This window comes from Ischnura elegans, chromosome 1 (genome assembly GCF_921293095.1).
Source record: "Ischnura elegans chromosome 1, ioIscEleg1.1, whole genome shotgun sequence".
Classification (NCBI taxonomy): Eukaryota; Metazoa; Arthropoda; class Insecta; order Odonata; family Coenagrionidae; genus Ischnura; species Ischnura elegans.
Genome location: NC_060246.1, coordinates 112746742 through 112761972, shown reverse-complemented (window position 1 = coordinate 112761972; position 15231 = coordinate 112746742). Strand labels below are relative to the sequence as shown.

The window sequence follows — 15231 nt, the reverse complement described above, 5'->3', positions numbered from 1 at the left end:
GTAATTGCAACAGTCCTTCAACCTCCCTGTGGTCTTAATAATGATGCAACAGACATCAAAACTAGATGACCATAATAAAAGCCTCTAGGAATTGTGAGAAGTGTTTTAATAATGTTTAGACGCTTAAAAACCTCCATTGTACATATCAATCCTGCCGTATAAATTGTGGAGAAATAAACATACATTGTCATGGGAAAAATTTCCCCAAGGTTGAGAAACAAACCACAGACCGTTGGCTTTCAGGGCCTATCATCAGACCACAATGGCATCCAGGTTCCTTGATTCCAAAGCCTACTTTTATAATTCATGATGCTAGATGTAAGGCTCTTGCAGTCTATCAAGGATGGCTACTCACGAGAATATGTACTTCCAAGAAGCAACTACCAGTAGTGAGCCCCATACCACCACTAAAGCCCTGCTTAGCTATAAATATGGCATGAACAGCAGTGAAATTTTAATAAAATGCCATGGGAATCAAGGAACTTGTCTGCACAGTACACCAGTGCTGGAGGGATCACACCAGACATCCTCCACTCAGAGGTAAATGGGAGGAGACTCGATACCCTGGAAATTGTTTGGATAATCAAGCAATTCAGAAACTATGTGCCCCTGGCAAATGAACAAATGCTACCCTCCTACATTCTCCATTCTCCAAAACATAATTTTCAACAACACTGAAAATCATGAGTCCTCATACCCCTCTACCACCATCTACACTAAAACCCGCAGTCACATTTCTATCTTTGAGCTATTAACATATTCCTGGTGAATGTTATCATCTCATTAAAACTCATAGAAATTTCCAGCATCAACAATAGCCTTAACCTATGGACTACAATCAAAAAAATTGCCATAAATATACCACTGAAATATACAGTGGTATATAATATGCCCCAACTAATCCTTCCATTCTCTCACCATCTGCACAACAATTTCACTCTCACCTCGCTCTTATCCCTGACTGCACACGATTTTTGCATTAATATCAATATAACTACGAACAGTCACTTGAAGATGCAACTATGTACACATGTTATGAATCCCAGGTTATGCACATGACAGGTAAATATGGAACCTTAAAAAGAGTGGTACTTCACAAAAATATGAAATATTTTCCACTGCCACATTTAATTTAAACAAGAATTAAGACAAACTCACCAGCCAAAGGAGGTCCAACCAGATTTGCAATACCCTGCACCAGCAGCAGTAATCCATATGCGTTGGTGAAACGCTCCAGAGAAATCAGCTCCACGAGGATGATTGAGGTGAGAGAGTAATTAGCTGCTATAAAAAGACCAAACACGCCAGAAACAATCGAGAGAGCATGGTAGCTGGACAGGAGAGGAACAAGCGCCACAAAAAAACCGCACAAACCCATACAAGCAGCATACAACAGTCCCGCATTCACCCACGTCTTATCTCCAGCCCATCCCAAAATTACCTGTAAATCAAACAGAGAAAGTGCATTAGACAGGCATTAAAAATAACACAGAGAGTTTGGATTTTTATTCGTCAACTTCAGATCAACTCACCTCTCCAACCATGTTGACTATTCCTATGATACTGATGAGATATGAAGCATCACCTTCACTGAAACCCAGTTCTCCAGCACAGTCGGCAAGATATACATAGGGTACATCATACCAAAAGTATAGGAGGAAGTTAGAAGCAGCAAACAACAAGAAACGAACATCAGCAAAATGTGAGAAATCTACCATGTCAGCCAGTACTTCCCACAGGTCCCAGAGCCCTGAAAACCACTGAGATAACATACAGAAATGAGATTAGTGATTCTATCTTCATACATAGTTTTACCAAATGTCATATGCATAGTCATCCTAATTAACTGGGGTAACAATTGATACCCATTCATTAGCCCTAGAGGGTTACGAATATTCAAAAAGTGTTATCTAATGATAACTTTACACAGATATTGTAAAGATATTAATGCATGCTGGCAGCTTCGAAAAAAAAAGATACTATTTATATGCAGTGCAATTATAATGTTCACGTATAGTTGGTTTATGGCTATTTAAAAAGAATAATATATAATGCTGACATTATTGAGATGTCATTCACAAAGCATATCGATACCTCCAATGCATAAACACTCAACAATCGCCACCGCCAACCGCTGCTCATACTAGATGAGTGGATTTCATTCGGTGGGCAATTTTTGAGCATTTGTGCAGTGGAGGTATCGATATGCACATTGTTCCCCTGAAACAGGTTAGAATTGTATATTTTTTGTTTTGAGCACCACTTATGTTTGATTTTCAAACCATTCAAACTAGGGATGTGAAAGTACTTAATTTCAAGTCGAGTCAAGTTGTTGCAACACAACATAAGTGCTTTGAGTACGATTACAAATGCTGAGTTGAGTCAAGAGGTTACGAATAAGCTCAACAGATTCCGGCTTCAATTGGTGGAAGTAAGACATATCTTTTATTTATTTAAATCAAGTGCTTCCGTTTACAGAACAGTCGAGGTCAATAGGTTCAGAAATCTGCCACTAAGAAGCGCCATCATCAAACTCAAGTAAGAATTGTTTATAAAGTTGATAATACCTAAATATATTAAGATAATTTTCTTGGTCTGGGGGTTTAAGCAAGCTTTACACCTACCAGTCAACTACTATTACAGTCGACATGGCTAACTAATACATTTTCAGCAACAGCCGACCCTCTTCCAACCCCGTGAAATATTCAGGGTAATCTGCTACATAGCTCATACTTTATTATAGGATACTTTACTACCCTTTCCCTATTTTCTTTACTCAAACACCGAGAGAATATGAAAATATTACGTAAGGATTCAATAGAGTACCATGCCTTTGTAGGTAGTCTTCAGAGCAAGACAATGAAAAGTGAAAGCTGTAAAGTTATTGTTGATACAAATACACACTGAATTACCAGCAGTTACTCAAAAAATAGACTAATAAAAAAAGTCCATGCAACTCAACTCGATATTCGCTGAGTAGTTACAACTCAACACGATATTCAACTCTTCATCAAAAAATACTAATTTGCACATTCTTCATTCAACTACATACTTTCAATTGATGGCCCACTGAAGTGATTAGAAAATTACATGAATCAAACCACAATTACTTCCATGAATCAAGATTTTTTGGACTGTTGCCAGACTTATTTCATGATCACTCTTCTGAGATGCAACTAATCTCAACCTAGTATGGATTCAGTTTTTTGTTTACATCACCAAAAATCCAAAACAAAAGAGTGAGATAATGTTCATCAAGTGATATTTTATTTTCCAAACATGTGAATATGAATGCTAAATTTAAGTTCACCAGATATTGTTTTCATTCCCAAGCAATCCCTGATGGGTATGGCCAGTTACAGTCATGGTTGCCTTTAAGTACATGACGTTGTCATTAATTACTTTTATCAAAGTCACTTGGGCTACAAGTTTTGGAAACTTAGTATTTAATCTATTTCTCGTACATCCAAAAAACAAATAAATGAAGAAACCACCAAAACTGCGATCTTCATGATCTAAAGGATCAAATATCCGAATACTTTCACAGTCAATGACTTACAGTTTTTAGCCTGTGTATGACTACAGAAGTGAAATACAATATTCTTGGATAAATATTGGATACTGAATGGACATCAATGTTGGATATTACAGATATTGTGAACATATTTTATGCATATCAATTGCAACTTAAGCTGTATATCTATACGTTTAAAGGAGAAAAATATGTCACAACAAAAGCATTTAACAAAATTCTTGCAATAGTTGTGAAAGCAATGGATTCCAAAAAAATAAATATGAATAAAAATAAAACAAGAAAATAATTAACCAATGAAACTTAAATTCTCAGAAATGCCGCATCCCACAAAAATATTTGCTAATAATGTTTTTAAAAAATTTCAATGCAACAACAGAAGGAAACAAAACCATCCCAGCAGTTACATAGTTACAGGAAAATAATAAAATAATGACAATGATAACCTATTTCAAAATGGAAGATTGCAAAACAACAAATCGTAAAAATTATTCTGAACATACCTCAAATTTTTCTTTTGCAATTGTTGTCATTGAATTCCTATAAATGTCAGGGCAAGATGAAGCACGTAAACGATAACGACTGATGTTCAGCATAGCCCCTCGGTACGTTAAAGAGTGCCTGTAATGCAAAATTGTGGTCAACAAATGCCTAAGAACATTGAGTGGGCAAGACTGAAGACACTTGTATGTACTATGTTTGAGTCCACCGTTATTGGAGGAAAAAAATAGAGAAGAATTTGGAGTAAAATTCAGTTTTTCCTCTGGCAGCCTTACATCCAAATAATTGTGGATAGCACACAAACTTTTTTAGTAAAGGAAATTGGATAAATGGGTGAGGGTTAAGAAAATATGTACTTTATAAGGGCTTGGGTGTAGCTCCCTTCCATTCAAGAAATTATTAATTCTTTATGTCAAAACCTTATCCAAGGGTGGATCCAGGATTTTTTCCTGGGGGGCACCAGGGTCTAACAGGTAAACTATCCTATCATATTTGGGATTAAAAACTATATGCAACAATTAATCCTAGAATTATACTCTTAATTTTAATACCAAATTTATTAATAAGTGAATATTTATAGCTTTTATATTAAAATATAAAAATCTGATATATGTATTTAAAATCTTGTCTATTTTTGAAGCATCTGGGGAGGGGCACGTGCCCCCTAAAGCCGCCAAGTCCTTATGCAATGATCATTCTGTTTCTGTGGAACCTCAACTTTTTTTTAAATAGCCACCCATCTATGGACAGCAACCTGTACAGCTCAATTTAATACTCTCGCAATAGCATTGGGCACAATCAGAGGTAGAGATCACTCAGAACTCTACTACAACGGCTTTGGAATTTCCCATGAATACGACCACAAAATAGCAGCTCAGTGAGGGCATTCAGTCATTTCTCAGAGCAGTCATTTCTCAGAGCAGTCTTTTCAGCCACCTGATCAGTAGTGAATGATCGCTAAGAGCTCAAATAGTAGCTCTAGGTTTTTTGTGGATTCAAAAGACTCCCTGTAGTGCTCAGCTGACCTTTTTCTAATAAAAGATGTTCACAATCAGCGGTGGTTCGATCCCTGACTGAGGTAGAACTCTCAATGCTCACTCCACATGAATGCACCCATTTATGAATGAAATCAAATTTTGAAAACTCTATTCAGATTATATTTACAGTGTTATTTTTACATAGAGAGAGTCAATATTTAGCATAGTTGAAAGATAAAAAGTACTGTCATGGATAACGCACTAACCTGTGAACACGAAGATCTTTTAGATATGCAGTGGGCACCCGTCGCTGACTGCTGTTGTGATGCTGCCGACGGACCCAGAGGAAAGCATCACCGCCAGATGGTCCGTTGGCTGTGGGGCCGTGTGCAGCATTCAACAAGGGCACTCTGGTGGATGATAGGATGGGGGGTGGGTGGGGTGGTGGAGACCGGAGGATCCTTCCGTGAGTGTGATGTACAACTCCTCCCTCGACAGGTTCACTAGGAGGAGACACGAGCACCTCCTTGCCCTCCGGAACAGGCACCCGCGTTGGTGCCTCAAAGTGAAGCCGTGCCGAGTCGCTGAAGCTTCTCGAGATGAGGAGGCTGGGGTAGTTCCTGAGGATGACACTGTACACGTGCTGACGGTTGCTGAGCATCTCGAGGGCTTCCAGTGGCACAGCCTCGCCATTCTTGACAAACGTTGGCAGGCTGACAAGGGAACTACAGAGGCGGACGCCATCTTCTTCCGTTGGTGCCCCTGACCCAGCACCAGTCGGGCCACCATTTGGACCAACACCAAACACATCTCCTGCACCATTGATACCATCACCTATAAACATAAGAACCATAACATGTAAAACTGTAATAGCAACGGCTTGTAGTAGTTGAGCAGGACCACCCTGACTGAAGCACCCAGGTACCTTAAATGAGACTGTCATTCACTCTGGGAAGCTTTCCCTTGGAAGCACCTTAATCCTCACCCTTCAGAAATAACTTGGGATGGCCTTTGAGGGGAAACTCCCGCAACAGACCGCATGCAGTATACATAATTTGAAAATTATGGACTTAGCAACTTGCAATGTCTAATTTATCACCATGTAATACATCCACTCAAAAGTAAAATATGTAATAGGAAGACATAGCCAGAATTAAAAATCCATTTTCAATATTTCCAACCAAAAAGATATGGATGAAAAACATACATGCCAATTTTCAGAGCCCATTTTCGATTTTTACGCAAGAAAACATATGTACAACATAAGCATCAGTCCCAGCAGATTTGTTTGATACAAAGAATATCCTTGGGTCAAGTCCTGACAAGATTTTTGATGAGGCTGTTTTTGAGGTAAAGAGTCCAATGGCAGTCCAATAAAAACAAGAGTTATTATCATATGGTCAGAGTTGAGTGACAAAGTAATGTGTCAGTTTCAGCTGGCAATGCTCCTATCAAAGAAGCAGATAGGGTATTTATACATATCATATCCTGAGTCCAAAAAGAATCTATATTTTGAACTTCACAGGATTGACTTCAGCTTGAAATAACCATGGAAAAAGTTATGGCAGCCCCACACATCCCCCCCCCCCCCCCCAATTGGCTGGATGCTCGTCAATTGATTTTGCAGATGATAGAGTAGTGGAGACCCATCACACATAAAATCAAGGAAGTACGGCAGAAGAGAGAAAAATACCCCTCTGGAGCCATATAACCAAATAGGGAGTATGTATAAATGCAACAAAATACACCTGGCACCGTGTACAGTGCCATCCTGAGGAGGTTGGTGGAGTTAGTGGAGCCATCAAAATGTCAGTAGGAGATGACATGACCTGGCAGAAAACCCACAAATAATTTACCCAAGGAGCCGAGTGATGCAGGCATTAAACTCACCTGCCCATGGTCCGTGTGGCCAGTCGTCAAGCGTAGGTGAGGCATCGCCAGCCGTACGCCCTGAGCATGAGTCGCTCGAAGCGTTGTTGTTGCTTGAGAAGCGAGCCTTGCGCTTCTTGTTAGGACCCTTAGACTTGGGCTCTGGCTTGCCACCATTGGGCAGTGGCAGGTCCCTCATGAGGGCCCCACACACAGCCATGTGGAGGAAGAGGCCAGCGAGCAGCATGGTGGTGCCGCGCCAGCCATATTCCTCAATGAGCACGTGGGTGAGTGGTGCCATGACGAAGGTGCCGATGCCAGAGCCACAGACGGAGAGGCCAGTGGCAAAGGAGCGGCGGCGCTCAAAGTAGTAGGCGACAATGACCACAGCAGCCACATAGCACATGGACAGTCCAAAGCCAGCGATGATACCAAAGGTTAGGAAGAGTGGCTCCATTGTGTTCACATAGCTAGAGATGAAGAAGCCAAAGGCTGCAATGATGGAGCCTACGATGGTCACCTGCAAGCAAAAATATAATATATAGTAATAAAGTTTAGCTCTGAAGGGGCTAAAAGTATAGTTTTCCAACAAAAATAAATAAAGATTTAAGCTGGCTCAGGGTCCATAGCAATAGAAAAGATCCACACTGCTTGACACAAAATTTTAAGTATGTGCATTCAAGTAATATATATATACATATAAATTCAGTGGTAAGGAAAGAAAGGGATAGGAACATGGAACAGAAAAAGGACGAGGACAATGGTGCTGTGGTAGATGGAAAAAGCCAGAAATCAGAGGGTAAAAATGCGGCCTGACTGGGACTCGAACCCAGAACCTCCTGGTTTCCGGCCAGGTGCTCTACCAGTTGCGCTACCAGGACGCTTAGATTTACCATGATTTCGGCGGGGGTTTATATACAGTAAACTCCCTTTGCTTTGGCCCGCAAGAGTAACCAATAGATGGCACTGGGGCAGCTCACCACTCACCAACAGAAGGAATGGACGAGGACACAAGGATGAAAGGAAAGATACACACTCACACGATAGCAGGAAAGAGACAGGAACATGCGTTTCGGGGCACGCTGAGCCCAAGTGAAATAAGCCAATATGGCCGATACACTACTTCATTCATTCACACGGCGCCTTAAGCGCAAACATACATATAAATTCAGTGGTAAGGAAAGAAAGGGATAGGAACATGGAACAGAAAAAGGACGAGGACAATGGTGCTGTGGTAGATGGAAAAAGCCAGAAATCAGAGGGTAAAAATGCGGCCTGACTGGGACTCGAACCCAGAACCTCCTGGTTTCCGGCCAGGTGCTCTACCAGTTGCGCTACCAGGACGCTTAGATTTACCATGATTATATATATATATATATAATACATACATCAGACCTGATTAGCTGTATGCAACACCAGCATAGATCAATTAGGTTAGCAAAAACACCCATGAAAAAATATTGATAATCTACAATGTATTTTAAAATCATAATGGTGGAAGAAAAACTGCAAAAATTAAAGTCTATATAAAAAAGGGCATTAAACAATAGGCCAATAACAAAGGAAATAGAAGAAACTTAATAAATTGTTAGGACAATTTAGGATAGATAATTAATAAATAATTTTGCAACACTTAAAATTATCCCTAGAACAGACATAGAATGATAGAACACTGACTTGAGATATAGGAACGGGTAGATTATGATATTAGGGAGAAATGAAGTTTCTAATGGGAAAATTCATTCCATTACTAATGACAAAGCCCACAAAAATCGCTGCTTGTTAACTTGAGCATGAAGGCATTGAGAGGACAGTCATTGGAACTTAGTCTCTTTCATCAATATACTCTAACGAATACATAGGAGAATATCTGGTGAGACGGTTACCTTGCGACATCCGAAGCGGTCCGTGAGGAAGGACGCGATGGGTCCTGAGAGCAGAGGCATCGCCATGAAGAGCGATCCGATCCAGGCCGTCTTGCTCTTGCCCTGGCGAAAGTACCGCAGCAGCTCAACGTAGAGCACGCCGAACGAGAAGGTGATCCCGTCGGCGATGAGGTTGACAAAGAACGATGCGAACACCACCACCCAGCCCCAGCCCCCGTCAGGGGGCACTGCGCCCCCGCCCGCCGCCCCACCGCCCGCCGACGACTCCTCCGAGGAGGCGGAGCTCACGGAGGGGCCGCAGCGGGCCCTCTTGTGCAGGCCCCCGTTGGCCAGGGGCCTCTCCGCCCCCGACCCCGCCGTGAACTGCACGTGCAGACTGGCGCTGCTGCTACTGCTGCCGGCCGAACTGACCTCCTCGTTCTTGACTTCTGGAGGGTCTCGGGTTGTCGGGGAGGCCGCCACTGCAGCGGGCGACAGCGCTGTCGGAGGAGGTGCGACGACCGTGGGTCCCACCGCCTCCTCATCGTCGGGGGCACTTGCATTGGTGCTTTTAGGCCCATCGTGGTCTACAGAGGTCTCGTCCTCGGGTCCGTCCGCATTGGCGTCCATTCGAGCCGCGTGATTGGCCGGCGGCGACGGCGGTGGAGGCGGAAGTGTCGCTGGAGGCGGCGGCCGGGCATCAAGGTGGTGGCCGTGGGGGCCGGCCTGTTTCGGCGGTCAGGGGCGGCGGGGCAGGGCCTTCGGCGGCGGCGGCTGCGGCTGTGCGCCTGGCGGCTGGTGCTCGGGTGGAGTGGCGGGTCGAGCGCGTCAACGCTGCAGGAGGGGTCGCTGCGATCCACGGCCATGCGGGGACACCGAGGGGGAACTCTGCGAACAAAGGGGGGAGAGAGATGGTAAAAATATGGTTTTTTGATACCGACCACAATAGATAGGTCATTCCACGGTGACTCGGACTGCAGTTAACCCTGGACCACTAAGATTTTGGTGAAAATTGGTATACAGTTTATACTACTCAAATAAAAATCACTTTTTTGAAGCGTTTTTACGAAAATCGAAAAAACGACTGAATAACTGTATTTTCAAAACGGCGATTTTTCTAATTTATTTATTTCAAACATGAAATATTCGGCGTCACACTTTTCGGGAAGTAATCAACGTAACCAATTGCTGAAGGACTTCAAAAACGTAGCTGAAATATGGGTACATTTTTTGATTTTTGATACATTTTATTGTAAAACAACAAAAAATTTAATACGTTAATGTTTTTAATTTTTAATATTTCGAATTACTTTTATCTTATTATTTACTTATCAATGGCGTTTATTTATAAAATTGTGTACATAATTCCATTAATATTGTGCCAAAAATTTGGGAAGGTGCTGTTCCATTTTTTGGAACATCTCGAAGTTATGCCCGCTTGGAGTGCATTTGAAGACGAATGAGACAAAGAGATTCCTCTTTTCCCTCTTTTTTGCCTCTTAACTTCTGAATTTATGCAACCAAAAGACAACTCGATAATTATCAGCAGTTAGTGGATTCATAGAAATTCATTGGCTGGTAATAAAAGGTTTTTTAAAAGGTGAGCCGAAGCGCCAGGAGACAGAAATTTTTTAACATGTGTAAATTATCTTATAAAATTCACTTGTGGGATGCCACTCAATTAAACTTTGGAACGGTGAGAAACATGTACCAAGGTAACGAAATAAAAGTTTCGGCCGATAATAAGAATTCTTTTTAAAGGGTATTTCATAAAAGTTAATTCGCAATTTTTTCAAACATATATGTTTCACAATAATAGGGAATAGGATTATATCCATTTAATTTATATTAAATGCCAGAGCCAGTTTTTATCTTTACAGAGATAAAAACCTCTTCCCTATGACAAATGGGAGCAGAGGTATTAGTAATACCCTGATTAAAGATATTTTTTTAAATTTTATCGTTTATAAATCTAAATGCCTTGAATCATTTCATAATTAATATCACAGTAATCAGAAGTCGGAACACCAAGATTTTTAACTCATTATAAACATAAATATATTTTAAGGCATAGAATATAAAACATTAAATCTCTATTCTTTTGAAATATGAATCACAAAATTTTAAAAATATATATTTTTTAAACTTTCCTGTTTCTCTCCCTCTCACTTGTTCCACTCTTTTTTTCCACGCATTTGAAGGCGCAAGCTTTTGCGAGGACTATGAGGACGGCACTCCAAGGGACACTTGGAAAGAATGCGTAGTTTCGCAAGCAACTCGGCAAAAAATTGTCCATAGCCTAATTAAAAACCAAGTAACTAAGTTTCTGTGATTAAATCCGGACCCAACTGTTAAGAATCTAGAATAAGGTAAAGAGTGAGATAATGATGCGCATTGCATCCCATAACTTTTAATGTTTACTCACAGAAAGCTATCGATAAAATCAAAGAAAAGGCTTCAGGAGTCAGTATCCACGGGGAATGAAATAGTATGTTGCGGTTTTTTGGTGAAGTCATAGCCGAATCAGATAAGTATTTGAAGAATATCAATAAATATAGGAAGGATAATGCCCAGTTGTCTGCTGAAAATTACGCAAAATAGAACTAGAATATATCAGGGTAAGCAGTAAATAAATTTCGTTAAGTAATGATTTCAGTTTATTCCCTCGTGCATTTCGGCTCGCTCTGCCGTGAGCGACGCGAGCAACGAATTTTCCAAATCTATTGAAATGCGCCGCAGGTGACAATAAATCCAGTGGTTGACAGGAGAATCCTCAATCGAATTATCCGTAGCTTAAACTTTTGCGAGGACCATATAATGAGGGCTGAAATCAACTGGATGTTACGTAAAAATATTTTTTTTTCGTTACTAAGGCAGCCAAAATTAAAGTGTTAGGTATCACTCACGGCAGTCCAACTCGTCTCGGTCCCAACGGCCGGGAGCACACACAAAAACACAAGCAGCCTGGACAGACAGACGACTTGAAATGACACTCTGGTCGTCGTCACCTCACAGGTCGAAGGACTTCACGAGGAAGCCACACAAGGCCCCCTTCGCCACCAACCTATCCCACCCTCTTGGCGATCATCCCCCGTAACTCAGACCACAAAACCTAAGACTTGCCTAAGACAACCAAATTCTCCTAATATGATGTTCCAATTTCCTTATATGTTAAGCTGGGTTCATACGTCGAATATGACCACTACAAGAGTCGAAGGCTCGTCTCGTTCGTGTTGGCTGGGACTGTTGTGAAGAACGAATGGATTGAGGCCTTGAGGTTTATTAGAGTTTATAGTAATCTATTAGAGAAGCTGAAGCAGTTCAACTTTAAATGCAGGTAGAGTCGATGACTATGGATACATCGCAATCAACAATTACGCAGACAAATAATATTATTACTCTTAGATTTTTTTCGATGCATCGGTAATTAGGGATGAAAGGTGCGCCAAAAATTAATTCGTCTCACAGAGAAGAGGAGATGAAAATGTTTCTCCTTCGCATATGCCACTTCATTTTTCTACTTATGTCACCATGAGGCGCAATACACTATTGGGACACTTCTATGCAACGAATAGTTGAGAGATATCGTCCTAGAGCCACTGCTATAATAGTCTACTTCGATGTGTAAAAACGGGTTTAGCTGTGTAATGAAAAACTCGAAACGACTCCCATCTTTTCTTATTCAGGAAAGGCGAAAATGGGGTCCTTCACTGGCACCCAAAATCTTATTTCACTGTAGGAATTCGGTGGATGGAAGGGAAAGAGAAGTTACGATGAAGAACAAATCTTCCTGCAATTTGCAATTCTCTATTAAATTTCAAATTAAAATATGCTAAAGTTTCATACCACTTTTCATGAGTTGGTGACGTCATTCGTTCTGATATTTCTAGCTCTTTCAAAGATAATCGCTCACAGCACTGTAAAATACAACTAACCACGTGAGGACGAGGAGAGGGGAAAACGGTGGCGTACGCAGCAACAGTTCGTGACGCCATCAACTTAACTGCGGAAAGTTAGAGGATGCAGTTTGGAATAACTCGAGAGGTAGAGGACCAATCGAGAAACGAAAAAATGCGAGTCTCTTCATTTTTTTATTCTATTACATACGACGGGAAAAATAGTTTGGTGGACGAGCCCAACCTCAGATTAGTTATCCAAATTTCCGTAGTTGTTATTGATTCAAACAGCAGCTAGCTTACAAGCCTCTCCAAGCCTACAAGCAAACTCTGCCGCTTCCCGCAATCACGGAAGGCGAACATTGTTGCAAGTTTCAAAATGTTTTTTACTTTCGACCGCTTTCCAATAAAAAAAACGATTGCCATATCGATACCTCCACTGCATAAACGCAAAAACAATGGCCCACCGAATCAAATCCGCGAATGATGAAGAGAAACGTTTTTCTTCATGCTTTCCAAGTACCTTAAAATATCGCTCTGAGGTGAGGTTATGATGAAACGAGCAATAATTAGGGGCGGGATGACCAGGAAGGGCGGGTTTCCCACCGAGGCCCCTTTGCCCCGCCGGGCCCCACGGCAGAAGGTCCCAGACGGCCACGCACCTTCCACTTTGATAGAAACGTACGACGCAAATACTCCAACGCAGTTTTTTTTAGACATACCCAATCACTCACGCCTCATACCGAACGTAAGAGTGCCTTTTAATTCCACATACAAGAGGCCTATGGGCGGAGCTTTGGGGGTTAAAGGTTAGGGGAGCCTGCCCCTCCCAACTTAAATGCTAATTTGTTCCAAAACAGTACGAAATATGTGCATTCAAGTACTGTGACAACTAAACCATCAAAATTTTAAAGTATTTTTAGTCTTAGGTAGTAATTAAAATGCTCTTTTCAGAGGCTAATTTAAACAAATTCTTCACTTAGGCGCTATGGAATACCCCTTTTTCACAGACGTTTGTTCCATAGTCCCTAAAACCCCGGCAGGATTGCAGTTCCCCCCCTCCTCCCGCCCCCCAACATAAAACTCTAAACTTCGCCCATAAGGTAGCCTCCTTCAAGGACGTAGCCAAATTATTATTTTTAGGCAAAAATTTCGGGGGAGGAGAGGCGGGGTCAATGTGGAGGGGAGGATCGAATCCCTCCCACTTCGGAATGGGGAGGGAGTATTCGATTAGAGGGTACAGTTAGGACCGTGACTCCCGTCTGTCATGCACGTGCCAGCTCAGGGACAGACACCTCAAAGATTTCTCACCTGATCCTATATTCTAGAAGCTCGCCTCTCTTATCGTCTCTTATCTCACTCCCGTGTCACGGAGGCATTAGACTAGACTTAAAGTCTTCGCAGAACAAGAGAGGGAAAGATAAGGGCAGTCGGCGGTCGCGTGGGCGATTCCACTACAACAATGGCTGACTGAGCGACAGAAGTGCCCACTAGGGTGCCTCTTGGATAGTAGTAGCAGGATTTATTAGGGTGTTTTCACGTAAAAGGTTATTTCGCACCGCCGCCTCCTCATTGCTACCTTAGGCCGCTTTATAGAAAGCATTAGCTATATCCATAAACTATCCCCATGGAGCACTTGGCATGACATTTCAATGCGTGAAGTGTCGCGTCCATAGAACAAATTATCGCGGCAACTGGTAAAAATAAGCGCGAAAACAAGCGTGCGGTTTGGTCGATTTTTTAACTAACGTCAATATTAGTGTAAAACCACGAATATTATAAAAGAGGATCCTCACGACGCGACGCGTCGTCGTCTAAAAGCGTTGTCATCGACCGCGCATTTAAATGGGTTTACAGAAGTCACCACTAGTGCCGCTGACGGACGAATTGATCCGACTTTCAAGGGGAACTAAGGTTTAAATTGGGGTGTTAACCGAAATTTATATGCATGATGATATCTTATATCAAATTCATAACTTTTCAATGCTATTCCTCGCAGTTACAAACATAACAATGAAAAATATTGGAAGTGGATCGCATTGCACTAATCACCGCGCCGCGGACATTGTTGAAAACCGATTAAAATGACCGAAGGGGCAACAGAAATCAGCGTTATAAGGGATGGATTTGGGCCTCCTTTAAGCAGACCCCTTGCCTAAAACTTAGGAACGAGAATTGCCTTCACAGTCATTTTTCTTCATACGTCTTGCACCCGTGTTTTGTTAGTTTTAACCAAGAACCGTGGACGAAGACACCTCAGACTAAAAAATAACGAGGAAATACCATAAAATTTGAGGAGTCAACTCCTGATAAGAGGTCGATTGAGCGATCACTCCCATGTAACTCACCTTGTATGCGAAGGTTTGCTGTTTTAGTACAACAGAAGAATGATAGATGGCGTGGAGAACGAGATTTATTTTCAACATCGAAGCTGTGAAGCTGATTTTTTTGGTGATCCTAATTTATATTTGTTGTAATTTTTTAACCTGTCTTAATTCTAGTGTAGACAGCGTTTTTGTTTACTGGGTTCTTCTTAATAGCTATTTTATCAGCGGGGGAAATAGTTATAGCCAATCTGCACCGAATTCACA

At 41.6% G+C, this 15231-nt stretch overlaps 1 protein-coding gene across 3 annotated transcripts in view; it reads right to left on the bottom strand.

Annotated features, from left to right (window-relative positions):
• The window catches only part of LOC124168217, a 171015-nt gene that overhangs the window by 4752 nt on the left and 151032 nt on the right, over window positions 1–15231 (bottom strand). For all 3 annotated transcript variants that reach the window (XM_046546351.1, XM_046546360.1, XM_046546367.1), the window contains 6 exons: window positions 8766–9632; window positions 6901–7399; window positions 5277–5844; window positions 4036–4153; window positions 1533–1760; window positions 1159–1441 (listed from right to left, as the gene is read on the bottom strand). In XM_046546351.1, the coding sequence (XP_046402307.1) occupies window positions 1159–1441; window positions 1533–1760; window positions 4036–4153; window positions 5277–5844; window positions 6901–7399; window positions 8766–9374 (2305 nt within the window). In that variant the 5' untranslated portion in view covers window positions 9375–9632. The remainder of the gene's footprint in view (window positions 1–1158; window positions 1442–1532; window positions 1761–4035; window positions 4154–5276; window positions 5845–6900; window positions 7400–8765; window positions 9633–15231) is intronic.